Below are 13,673 nucleotides of genomic sequence, written 5' to 3'. Positions count from 1 at the left end.
AAAGGGTTGTAAGTGGTACCTGAGGGATATCTTAATACATATGTAACATCATATTTCTGGGATCAGAAAGTCAAAGATGGCCACCATCCATTGTTTCTGTTTGGCTATAGACATGTATGGCTATACCTTTTGTTCTATTGATACAATTTTGCTCCTAATTGGTGGTTCTGTTTAATGTAAAGTGGGTACTGCACAGTGTGTATTGGAATATATATATATTAATTTTCCTGATCCCATAAAAAGGATGGGCACTATGGCATTGACAGAGACCTTTTAGGTTATAATTTCTGTTCTGCTGGTCTGATATTGTTCATGTTTTGTGGTAACTGGCAATTGGCAGAAAACGTAATAGTTAATAACGTGTTGTTACCAATCATTTTAAATGTTTAGTGTGCCATCTGCTGGCAATGATGGTGATGTATACAGTCAGTCACATGACAAGGCCCACAATGACTCGGCGATGTTCGCATTCCTTATTTCACATCGTTTCTATGGTATATCACTTCTCATCATGTAATGCTGCATATCTCTTACACATATACATATTATGTAACTGTGAAAATTACACCATCATCATCTGCTTTGTGAATTGTTGATAACTACAAACATGTGCATCATACCATGAAAGGATTGGAAATGCAATGAACTGCACCATATACACTTTCACTGTGACAGGCAGGCATTTTCTCCAGGAATATGCCCCAAATCATGGTCAATGGTTGAAAGTCAAGTTCAAAGGTCATAAAACGTAACTGTTTGTGAGCATGTCATGGTAACTAAAGTTATACAGTATGAATTGACATTATCATTTTCCTCCAGGTATACATTTTTCACTGTTACACTGTTGATGGAACCTATCACTGGTGTGGCAATTATCAACCTAACAGAGGGTGGGGGTCAGAATTTACACTCAGGATCAGTCTGACCCTCCAGGAGGCTGAGGGGCAGGACTATAAGGAGGCACAAAGTGCAAACCTTAAAAAGACGTCTTCTGTGAAACTTGCAGGTGTATTTTCACCAATTAAACTTTTCTTAAAGTGATGCTTTGATGATGAAGATCAGAATTTATATTCAAGAAGGGACTGAACCCCATGGGGGTCACTTAGTCCAAAACCAGAAACAATCATATCTTTGACTGCTTTCCAGAAACTATTTGTTAAACTTTGATGAAACGTGATTATCATCAACTTGAGAAGAGGATCAGAATTTGTACTGAAGATGGGTCTGACCTCAAGTCTGACCTCAAGATTCCACTCTGGGACTCGAGTTGCCGAGTCAAAAAGGGTCAAATTCACTGGAAGTTTAACAATCTTCTTCCTCAGACCAAGATATGCTAAGTCTAATCCTGTATATGAATGGAAAGGTCCAAAGATGCTTGATCAAATTTGTGAATTTCATTACTATTTTGTCATTTTACTTATATATACTTAAGCTCTGTAAAAATGTTGGTCATTCCCCATCATCATTTTGTAAAAGCCTATTTAAAGTCAGAAAACACATTTGCTTATATGTACATACTTTTATTCTTGGTCACATGACAATAACTAGTAACCATTGTATTAAATTTCCACTGAAGTGAAATTTACCTTTTTTTTTCAAGGTCCTGTCCTTTTGCCTCATGCATGTTTATGGGAGTTATGGCCCCTTTTGTTAAAATATGTTCACAAAAGAGCTTTTCCAACAGTTCTTTGCAAAGACGGGGAGTACAAATCTGCTATTCTCGCGAGAGGTTTTGGTTTGTTTTAACTCATTCACTCCTGAAATTTCGAAATGAACTATTCCAGCCTCTGAAGTGGAACAGTTCAAATGTGTCTTCAGGGGTGAATGAGTTATAAAACAACAGATCATAAAATTATTGAATACAATATATATATACATGGCATATGAAACAAGGTAACAGAAAAAATATAAACTTGAATAATCTCTCCTTTTCAAATATACAAACAGGATGAAACTTTAGTAGGAGTTTCACTTGAATTAATTGTTGTCATTTTAAAATCAATTCTATTACCTAAATACATTCCAGAAATAGTATTTTATCTACTGGTGTGATAATTGTGGCTGATAGTATTAATGGGATAAGGAAGACAGTTTTTAAAGATATTGATCAGTATTGTACTTGCTGATCTACTAAAAATGCATATACAAAGTAGGCATTTGGTATCACTGTGTACTTTCACTTTCCAGTATATATATATGTACACAGATGTCCACTTGGTACACCTCTGACTTTTTCCTTAGTAGTGAAGGTGGAGAAGATAGAGGACAGGGACTTGGTTTGACAAATATGTGTAGAGATAAGAGCTAGGACTGTGTGGTATATCTACCTTGTGTGTTGCTTTGTAGACGACCTCTATATACTGGACACTTGGACAGGTCAGTACCGGCTACAATACGACAGACCGATATGAAAAAGTTGATAAAACGTCAGAATAATTCAGACTAGTGTCCTGTCTGCATTATAATTTCATGTACATGTATCAAGCATAAATGCCATATTCCATACTATGTTGATAAGACAATATAAGAATTACCCACACCAGAGACATCTAGTACAACAGCATTCATGTTTCCAATATACTTATTACTTCATTATAAAGAATTAATTTATATAAACACATGGTATTCAGTATTTCATCAAAAAGCTATTGCAGATTTTATAGATACCTTGAACTTATAATATAATTGGACAATACAAAAAGAAAAAGACTACTTAAATTGTTCAACTAAATTTAAGTCTGGATAATCAAGAAATACTATTTTGATATGTATATGTAGTGGATACAGATTGGTTAAGTTAGTAGGTTATCTGTCTGGAGTTAAAAACTTTCAGAGGACCCAGTGTGTTAGACTTTCCTTTCTTGTTACATAATATAAAAAGAGCGATAACAAATTATAATTGTTTACAGACATCATGGAACCCTTAACAAAGAAGGCAAGGATAGAGAGTATAGCAACAGGCGACAAGAGGAAGAAGGTAAGGATAGAGAGCATAGCAACAGACGACAAGAGGAAGAAGGTAAGGAGAGAGAGTAAAGCAACAGACGACAAGAGGAAGAAGGTGGGTCCATAGTGAGGGAAGATATGAACAATTATACCTGTTTATAAAGACAGTCAAAGAAAGGCAGAAAGATATATGTCTTAGACGGAGGGTCTATAGGTAAAGTTTGCTGAACAAGGATTATGTTTTGTGCATGCTTGTCCTTGATGTCCGCATGTCTCTCAACTGATACTTTTCTTCTCCTGTAGATCACAACCAATACTTTTCTTCTCCTGTAGATCACAACTGTAAAAGTCTGGTTTTCTGAAAACATACAACATGGACGTGATGCTTCCAATTCTATGGTTTATTATCATCTTCAAACCCTACAAAGAAACCATAACAACCATTCAGTACATACAGTATATTAAAGGGAAACAACTCTCTTCCACACAAGTTACAATATATATATCACCCTGTTACATATCATTACACAGATCTATATACTAGTATAATTACATCAATTAACATTGCATTAATAGGCTCTGTTATTTAATTACAAATACCATTTATAGTATTCAATTACTAGTCTCAAGGTCTGATTTATAGAACTTCCTCGATCATGATTAATTACATTAATACATATTACTTTACACATATAACATTACATACATATCTCATTACTTTCTGTACTCTTACCCTACAGTATCATGCAGGGGTTTTTCACATAGGTTCTTTGATTATATGTTTCCTGGTCAATTCTCTGGGATTCAATTCTCAACCTGATCATCAATAAAAAGCTCTTTCTCACTAAATTTGCCAATAGCACTCTTACATACCATAGTACTGAATATAAATAATAAAACCATTTGCAACTTTGTAGATTTCAACAGAATAAAAATGACTATATCATCTAATTCAAAAATGTATCAAATTACTTAAAAAATGTATTTAACCTCAATTTCATTTATTGTTTAATATAGTAACCAATAAATTCATTAAACATTTATATTAGAATTAGCTAGAAGGACTAAAACTAACTTACCAAAATACTTCAATCTGTGCTTGTCTCTTACCTTCTTCATACCACCATACCCGGGTATCTCATGTACAACTGCCTGACTTACAGCTCACAGCTAAAAACATGCTTTACCAGATGGAATCCAACCAATCGTATCGGTCCATGTCACAAGTCACTTGTCAAGGTATACCCTAACACTACTCATGTCCAGTAGCTAGTCCTAAACCGGGCAGTGGCACAATATACATTATCTAATACATAACCTAACATACAAGATATATTAAAGGTATATATGTTCTCTATTTGTTATGGATATAATTGAAAGTTATCAATTATGTGATGACCCATGTCAAATATATTAAAATATCTTACATAATAATTATACAATACACAATGATCTGATCCATGTCAGACAATATAAAATCTGCATTTCTGACATAATCAGACATGTCCTGGTCCATACCAGATGATTTACATATACAAAATACATTAAATACACCCTGTCACACAACCAATACTTTTCATCCTCTGTAGATCACAACTAATACTTTTCTTCTCCTGTAGATCACAACCAATACTTTTCTTCTTCTGTAGATCACAACCAATACTTTTCTTCTCCTGTAGATCACAACCAATACTTTTCTTCTCCTGTAGATCACAACCTATACTTTTCTTCTCCTGTAGATCACAACCAATACTTTTCTTCTCCTGTAGATCACAACCTATACTTTTCTTCTCCTGTAGATCACAACCAATACTTTTCTTCTCCTGTAGATCACAACCAATACTTTTCTTCTCCTGTAGATCACAACCAATACTTTTCTTCTCCTGTAGATCACAACCAATACTTTTCTTCTCCTGTAGATCACAACCAATACTTTTCTTCTCCTGTAGATCACAACCAATACTTTTCTTCTCCTGTAGATCACAACCAATACTTTTCTTCTCCTGTAGATCACAACCAATACTTTTCTTCTCCTGTAGATCACAACCAATACTTTTCTTCTCCTGTAGATCACAACCAATACTTTTCTTCTCCTGTAGATCACAACCAATACTTTTCTTCTCCTGTAGATCACAACCAATACTTTTCTTCTCCTGTAGATCACAACCAATACTTTTCTTCTCCTGTAGATCACAACCAATACTTTTCTTCTCCTGTAGATCACAACCAATACTTTTCTTCTCCTGTAGATCACAACCAATACTTTTCTTCTCCTGTAGATCACAACCAATACTTTTCTTCTCCTGTAGATCACAACCAATACTTTTCTTCTCCTGTAGATCACAACCAATACTTTTCTTCTCCTGTAGATCACAACCAATACTTTTCTTCTCCTGTAGATCACAACCAATACTTTTCTTCTCCTGTAGATCACAACCAATACTTTTCTTCTCCTGTAGATCACAACCAATACTTTTCTTCTCCTGTAGATCACAACCAATACTTTTCTTCTCCTGTAGATCACAACCAATACTTTTCTTCTCCTGTAGATCACAACCAATACTTTTCTTCTCCTGTAGATCACAACCAATACTTTTCTTCTCCTGTAGATCACAACCAATACTTTTCTTCTCCTGTAGATCACAACCAATACTTTTCTTCTCCTGTAGATCACAACCAATACTTTTCTTCTCCTGTAGATCACAACCAATACTTTTCTTCTCCTGTAGATCACAACCAATACTTTTCTTCTCCTGTAGATCACAACCAATACTTTTCTTCTCCTGTAGATCACAACCAATACTTTTCTTCTCCTGTAGATCACAACCAATACTTTTCTTCTCCTGTAGATCACAACCAATACTTTTCTTCTCCTGTAGATCACAACCAATACTTTTCTTCTCCTGTAGATCACAACCAATACTTTTCTTCTCCTGTAGATCACAACCAATACTTTTCTTCTCCTGTAGATCACAACCAATACTTTTCTTCTCCTGTAGATCACAACCAATACTTTTCTTCTCCTGTAGATCACAACCAATACTTTTCTTCTCCTGTAGATCACAACCAATACTTTTCTTCTCCTGTAGATCACAACCAATACTTTTCTTCTCCTGTAGATCACAACCAATACTTTTCTTCTCCTGTAGATCACAACCAATACTTTTCTTCTCCTGTAGATCACAACCAATACTTTTCTTCTCCTGTAGATCACAACCAATACTTTTCTTCTCCTGTAGATCACAACCAATACTTTTCTTCTCCTGTAGATCACAACCAATACTTTTCTTCTCCTGTAGATCACAACCAATACTTTTCTTCTCCTGTAGATCACAACCAATACTTTTCTTCTCCTGTAGATCACAACCAATACTTTTCTTCTCCTGTAGATCACAACCAATACTTTTCTTCTCCTGTAGATCACAACCAATACTTTTCTTCTCCTGTAGATCACAACCAATACTTTTCTTCTCCTGTAGATCACAACCAATACTTTTCTTCTCCTGTAGATCACAACCAATACTTTTCTTCTCCTGTAGATCACAACCAATACTTTTCTTCTCCTGTAGATCACAACCAATACTTTTCTTCTCCTGTAGATCACAACCAATACTTTTCTTCTCCTGTAGATCACAACCAATACTTTTCTTCTCCTGTAGATCACAACCAATACTTTTCTTCTCCTGTAGATCACAACCAATACTTTTCTTCTCCTGTAGATCACAACCAATACTTTTCTTCTCCTGTAGATCACAACCAATACTTTTCTTCTCCTGTAGATCACAACCAATACTTTTCTTCTCCTGTAGATCACAACCAATACTTTTCTTCTCCTGTAGATCACAACCAATACTTTTCTTCTCCTGTAGATCACAACCAATACTTTTCTTCTCCTGTAGATCACAACCAATACTTTTCTTCTCCTGTAGATCACAACCAATACTTTTCTTCTCCTGTAGATCACAACCAATACTTTTCTTCTCCTGTAGATCACAACCAATACTTTTCTTCTCCTGTAGATCACAACCAATACTTTTCTTCTCCTGTAGATCACAACCAATACTTTTCTTCTCCTGTAGATCACAACCAATACTTTTCTTCTCCTGTAGATCACAACCAATACTTTTCTTCTCCTGTAGATCACAACCAATACTTTTCTTCTCCTGTAGATCACAACCAATACTTTTCTTCTCCTGTAGATCACAACCAATACTTTTCTTCTCCTGTAGATCACAACCAATACTTTTCTTCTCCTGTAGATCACAACCAATACTTTTCTTCTCCTGTAGATCACAACCAATACTTTTCTTCTCCTGTAGATCACAACCAATACTTTTCTTCTCCTGTAGATCACAACCAATACTTTTCTTCTCCTGTAGATCACAACCAATACTTTTCTTCTCCTGTAGATCACAACCAATACTTTTCTTCTCCTGTAGATCACAACCAATACTTTTCTTCTCCTGTAGATCACAACCAATACTTTTCTTCTCCTGTAGATCACAACCAATACTTTTCTTCTCCTGTAGATCACAACCAATACTTTTCTTCTCCTTTAGATCAGTTCTGGATGATTATGATGTATATTTAAACCTGTAGGTGGGTGCTGTGTTGGAGAGTCTGGTGCTAGGTGATGATGATGATGATATTGATTATGATGTATATTTAAACCTGTAGGTGGGTGCTGTGTTGGAGAGTCTGGTGCTAGGTGATGATGATTGTATATTTAAACCTGTAGGTGGGTGCTGTGTTGGAGAATCTGGTGCTAGGTGATGATGATGATGTATATGAATTTTGTAGGTGGGTGCTGTGATGGAGAGTCTGGTGCTAGATGATGCTAAGGTACACAGGATTATGACAGTAATGGAAGAGCAGATAAATTTTGCAAATAGTCCACGTGAGGAGGACAGAAAACGCTCTGACATGTTCTGGGAGTGTACCTATGTCCAAGGGCTCCTAAAGGGGGATGGTAAGTCTGCACGGAAAACTGCTAAAATTAGACTTCAAGAATGTTGAAAATAATGGTAAAGGGAGTTAAAGGAACTTAATGGGTGGGTACAATGATCCTGGGAATAACAGGAACTCTGTTGGTGATTACCTTTTTATATAGGGGTTAATATTGACTCCTCAGGGGAAACAAGGTTACATTTATTTTCAAAAATGTTATTCATATTACCTTGTTCAACTTATATACTATTTTCAGGTACATAAGGATAATAGTAGCACTTATAAACTAGGTATGTAACAAAGGGTAAAGAACACTAAATGACATTCTAATGACATCATATCTTTGTCAGTGCATTAAATATGATGATGAGTATATGTGAATAAAGATTGAAGAATAGATACATGTACCTAAGTGGTACACACTGCTGTCTTGTAGAGGAAGGCGATTACCTGGGTCTAGACCTAGGCAGTACGAATTTCAGGGTGGTGAGAGTTACCTTCAAAATGGGTGAGGCCAAAACCACCACCAAGTACTACAACCTGCCCCAGGAACTTCTCTCTGGGCCAGCAGACGGGGTGAGTTACAACCAACCACAGGAGGGTCTAGTTAGTCCTCTGCTTACATAATTACAGGATGGTCTAGTTAGTCCTCTGCTTACATAATTACAGGATGAGTTATCTCTCTGTTATAGACCCTTTGACAGCAATTAATTTGCTTTTTACAGACCCACAGACAGAGTGTGATATATGCCTGTTACAGACCCACAGACAGAGTGTGATATATGCCTGTTACAGACCCACAGACAGAGTGTGATATATCCCTGTTACAAACCCACAGACAGAGTGTGATATATCCCTGTTACAGACCCACAGACAGTGTGATATATCCCATCTATAGACCCACAGACAGAGTGTGATATATCCCTATTACAGACCCACAGACAGTGTGATATATCCCTGTTACAGACCCAAAGACAAAGTGTGATATATCCCTGTTACAGACCCACAGACAGTGTGATATATGCCTGTTACAGACCCAAAGACAAAGTGTGATATATGCCTGTTACAGACCCAAAGACAAAGTATAATATATCCCTGTTACAGACCCAAAGACAAAGTGTGATATAACCCTGTTATAGACCCACAGACAGAGAGTGATATATCCCTGTTACAGATACACAGACAGGGTGTGATATATCCCTGTTACAGATACACAGACAGGGTGTGATATATCCCTGTAACAGATACACAGACAGAGTGTGATATATCCCTGTAACAGATACACAGACAGAGTGTGATTTATTATATCCCTGTTACAGACCCACAGACAGAGTGTGATATATCCCTTCTATAGACCCACAGACAGTGTGATATATCCCTTCTATAGACCCACAGACAGAGTGTGATTTATCCCTGTTACAGAAGTGTGAAATATCCCTGTTTCAGACCCACAGACAGTGTGATATATCCCAGTTACAGATACACAGACAGAGTGTGATATTTCCCTATTACAGACCCACAGACAGAGTGTGATATATGCCTGTTACAGACCCACAGACAGAGCGTGATAAATCCCTGTTACAGACCCACAGACAGAGTGTGATAAATCCCTGTTACAGACCCACAGACAGAGTGTGATATCTCCCTGTTACAGACCCTCGGACAGAGTGGGATATATCCCTGTTACAGATACACAGACAGAGCGTGATATATCCCTTCTATAGACCCACAGACAGTGTAATATATCCCTTCTATAGACCCACAGACAGTGTAATATATCCCTTCTATAGACCCACAGACAGAGTGATATATCCCTTCTATAGACCCACAGACAGAGAGTGATATATCCCTGTTACAGACCCACAGAGAGTGTGATATATCCCTGTTACAGACGAACAGACAGTGTGATATATCCCATCTATAGACCCACAGACAGAGTGTGATATCTCCCTGTTACAGACCCTCGGACAGAGTGGGATATATCCCTGTTACAGATACACAGACAGAGCGTGATATATCCCTTCTATAGACCCACAGACAGAGTGTGATTTATCCCTGTTACAGAAGTGTGACATATCCCTGTTACAGACCCACAGACAGAGTGGGATATATCCCTTCTATAGACCCACAGACAGTGTAATATATCCCTTCTATAGACCCACAGACAGAGTGTGATTTATCCCTGTTACAGACCCACAGGCAGTGTGATATATCCCTTCTACAGACCCACAGACAGTGTGATATATCCCTGTTACACACCCACAGACAGTGTGATATATCCCTGTTACACACCCACAGACAGTGTGATATATCCCTGTTACCGATACACAGACAGAGTGTGATATATCCCTATTACAGACCCACATCCCTGTTACAGACCCACAGACAGTGTGATATATCCCATCTATAGACCCACAGACAGTGTGATATATCCCTTCTACAGACCCACAGACAGTGTGATATATCCCTTCTACAGACCCACAGACAGTGTGATATATCCCAGTTACAGATACACAGACAGAGTGTGATATTTCCCTATTACAGACCCACAGACAGAGTGTGATATATGCCTGTTACAGACCCACAGACAGAGTGAGATATATGCCTGTTACAGACCCACAGACAGAGTGTGATTTATCCCTGTTACAGAAGTGTGACATATCCCTGTTACAGACCCACAGACAGAGAGCGATATATCCCTGTTACAGACCCACAGACAGAGAGTGATATATCCCTGTTACAGACACACAGACAGTGTGATATATCACTGTTACAGACCCACAGACAGAGTGTGATATATGCCTGTTACAGACCCACAGACAGAGCGTGATAAATCCCTGTTACAGACCCACAGACAGAGTGTGATTTATCCCTGTTACAGAAGTGTGACATATCCCTGTTACAGACCCACAGACAGAGTGAGATATATGCCTGTTACAGACCCACAGACAGAGTGTGATTTATTATATCCCTGTTACAGACCCACAGACAGAGTGAGATATATGCCTGTTACAGACCCACAGACAGAGTGAGATATATGCCTGTTACAGACCCACAGACAGAGCGTGATAAATCCCTGTTACAGACCCACAGACAGAGTGTGATATCTCCCTGTTACAGACCCTCGGACAGAGTGGGATATATCCCTGTTACAGATACACAGACAGGGTGTGATATATCCCTGTTACAGACCCACAGACAGAGTGTGATTTATCCCTGTTACAGACCCACAGACAGTGTGATATATCCCTTCTACAGACCCACAGACAGTTTGATATATCCCTTCTATAGACCCATTGTGATACATTTCTAATTTAGAAGTTGATTGCAGATAGACAGTTTGTGCCTGAGTTTATATTTACAACATTTGTTGCTAATTAAATGATAAATAGTTTTAATGCTTACATTTTTCAGGCTTTTGACCACATTGCTGATAGTATAGAGAAATTTATCAAAGAAGAAAACATGACATCAGACAAAGCCATTGCCCTGGGTAGGTTTTAATAATAACATGCCTTGAGTACTGAGGGATTTATTTTATATTTTCATGAAGAACTTTGATACTGTTAGATCTTCTGTCAAAATTCTAATATCCATCTTTAAAAAAAAAACTTGATGATTGTGACTCTAATAATACTTTTGCAGGATTCACATTTTCCTTCCCATCTGTACAGAAGAGTCTTAAACACAGTGTGCTAATCACATGGACAAAGAGTTTCAAGTGTACCACAGGCCCTGGGGAGGATCCTGTCACCATGTTAGAGGCGACCATAAAGAGGAGGGGGGTAAATGTACCACAAGCCCTGGGGAGGATCCTGTCACAATGTTAGTGTGCTAATCACATGGACAAAGAGTTTCAAGGGTACCACAGGCCCTGGGGAAGATCCTGTCACCATGTTAGAGGCGACCATAAAGAGGAGGGGGGTAAATGTACCACAAGCCCTGGGGAGGATCCTGTCATGATATTAGAGGTGGCCATTAAGAGGAGGGGGGTAATTTATAAGAGTACCACAGGCCATGGGGAGGATCCTGTCATGATGTAAGAGGCATCCATAAAGAGGAGGGGGGTAAGTGTACCACAGGCCCTGGGGAGGATCCTGTCACCATGTTAGAGGCGGCCATAAAGAGGAGGGGGGTAAGTGTACCAAAAGCCCTGAGGAGGATCCTGTCACGCTATTAGAGGCGACCATAAAGAGGAGTGGGGTAAGTGTACCACAAGCCCTGGGGAGGATCCTGTCACAATGTTAGAAGCAGCCATAAAGAGGAGGTGGGTAAGTGTACCACAGGCCCTGGGGTGGATCCTGTCACCATGTTAGAGGCGGCCTTAAAATGGAAGGGTGTAAACAAACCACAGGCCCTGGGGAGGATCCTGTCAAGATGTTTGAGGCGACCATAAAGAGGAAGGGGATAAGTGTACCACAGGCCCTGGGGAGGATCCTGTCACGATGTTAGAGGCGTCCATAAAGAGGAAGGGGATAAGTGTACCACAGGCCGTGGGGAGGATCCTGTCACCATGTAAGAGGCATCCATAAAGAGGAAGGGGATAAGTGTACCACAGGCCCTGGGGAGGATCCTGTCACCATGTAAGAGGCGTCCTTAAAAAGGAGGGGGATAAGTGTACCACAGGCCCTGGGGAGGATCCTGTCACCATGATAGAGGCGGCCATAAAGAGGAAGGGGGTAAGTGTACCACAAGCCCTGGGGAGGATCCTGTCACCATGTTTGAGGCGGCCATAAAGAGGAGGGGGGGGGGGGAAGTGTACCACAGGCCCTGGGGAGGATCCTGTCACGATATAAGGGGCGACCATAAAGAGGATGGGGGTAAGTGTACCACAGGCCCTGGGGAGGATCCTGTCACAATGTTAGAAGCAGCCATAAAGAGGAGGGGGTAAGTGTACCACAGGCCCTGGGGTGGATCCAGTCACCATGCTAGAGGCAACCTTAAAATGGAAGGGTGTAAATGTACCACAGGCCCTGGGGAGGATCCTGTCACCATGTTAGAGGCGGCCATAAAGAGGAAGGGGGTAAGTGTACCACAGGCCCTGGGGAGGATCCTGTCACGATATAAGGGGCGACCATAAAGAGGATGGGGGTAAGTGTACCACAGGCCCTGGGGAGTATCCTGTCACCATGTAAGAGGCGTCCATAAAGAGGAGGGGGGTAAGTGTCCGACAGGCCCTGGGTAGGATCTTGTCACAATGTTAGAGGTGGCCTTAAAATGGAAGGGTGTAAGTGTACGACAGGCCCTTGGGAGGATCCTGTCACCATGTAAGAGGCGTCCTTAAAGAGGAGGGGGGTAAGTGTACCACAGGCCCTGGGGAGGATCCTGTCACCATGTTAGAGGCGGCCATAAAGAGGAAGGGGGTAAGTGTACCACAAGCCCTGGGGAGGATCCTGTCACGATATTAGAGGCGGCCATTAAGAGGAGGGGGGTAATTTATAAGTGTACCACAGGCCCTGGGGAGGATCCTGTCACGATGTAAGAGGTGGCCATAAAGAGGAGGGGGATAAGTGTACCACAGGCCCTGGGGAGGATCCTGTCACAATGTTAGAAGCAGCCATAAAGAGGAGGGAGGTAAGTGTACCACAGGCCCTGAGGTGGATCCTGTCACCATGTTAGAGGCGGCCTTAAAATGGAAGGATGTAAATGTACCACAGGCCCTGGGGAGGATCCTGTCAAGATGTTTGAGGCGACCATAAAGAGGACGGCGGTAAGTGTACCATTGGCCCTGGGGAGGATCCTGTAACCATGTTTGAGGCGGCCATAAAGAGGAGGGGGGG

General features: G+C 39.9%; 1 protein-coding gene across 1 annotated transcript in view; it reads left to right on the top strand.

Annotated features, from left to right (window-relative positions):
* The first annotated feature begins 2,218 nt into the window (after nucleotides 1–2,218).
* Nucleotides 2,219–13,673, top strand: part of LOC110461639 (hexokinase-2-like) — a 31,161-nt gene continuing 19,706 nt past the window's right edge. Inside the window, exons 1-6 of the mRNA XM_021515196.1 lie at nucleotides 2,219–2,376; nucleotides 2,910–2,977; nucleotides 7,747–7,915; nucleotides 8,330–8,469; nucleotides 11,308–11,386; nucleotides 11,539–11,678. Of these exons, the coding sequence (XP_021370871.1) occupies nucleotides 2,915–2,977; nucleotides 7,747–7,915; nucleotides 8,330–8,469; nucleotides 11,308–11,386; nucleotides 11,539–11,678 (591 nt within the window). The 5' untranslated portion in view covers nucleotides 2,219–2,376; nucleotides 2,910–2,914. The remainder of the gene's footprint in view (nucleotides 2,377–2,909; nucleotides 2,978–7,746; nucleotides 7,916–8,329; nucleotides 8,470–11,307; nucleotides 11,387–11,538; nucleotides 11,679–13,673) is intronic.

The sequence above is a fragment of the Mizuhopecten yessoensis genome, unplaced genomic scaffold (assembly GCF_002113885.1).
Source record: "Mizuhopecten yessoensis strain PY_sf001 unplaced genomic scaffold, ASM211388v2 scaffold10643, whole genome shotgun sequence".
NCBI classification, from domain to species: Eukaryota; Metazoa; Mollusca; class Bivalvia; order Pectinida; family Pectinidae; genus Mizuhopecten; species Mizuhopecten yessoensis.
Note: the sequence above shows the minus strand (reverse complement) of the source record. Positions and strands in the feature narration are given on the sequence as shown.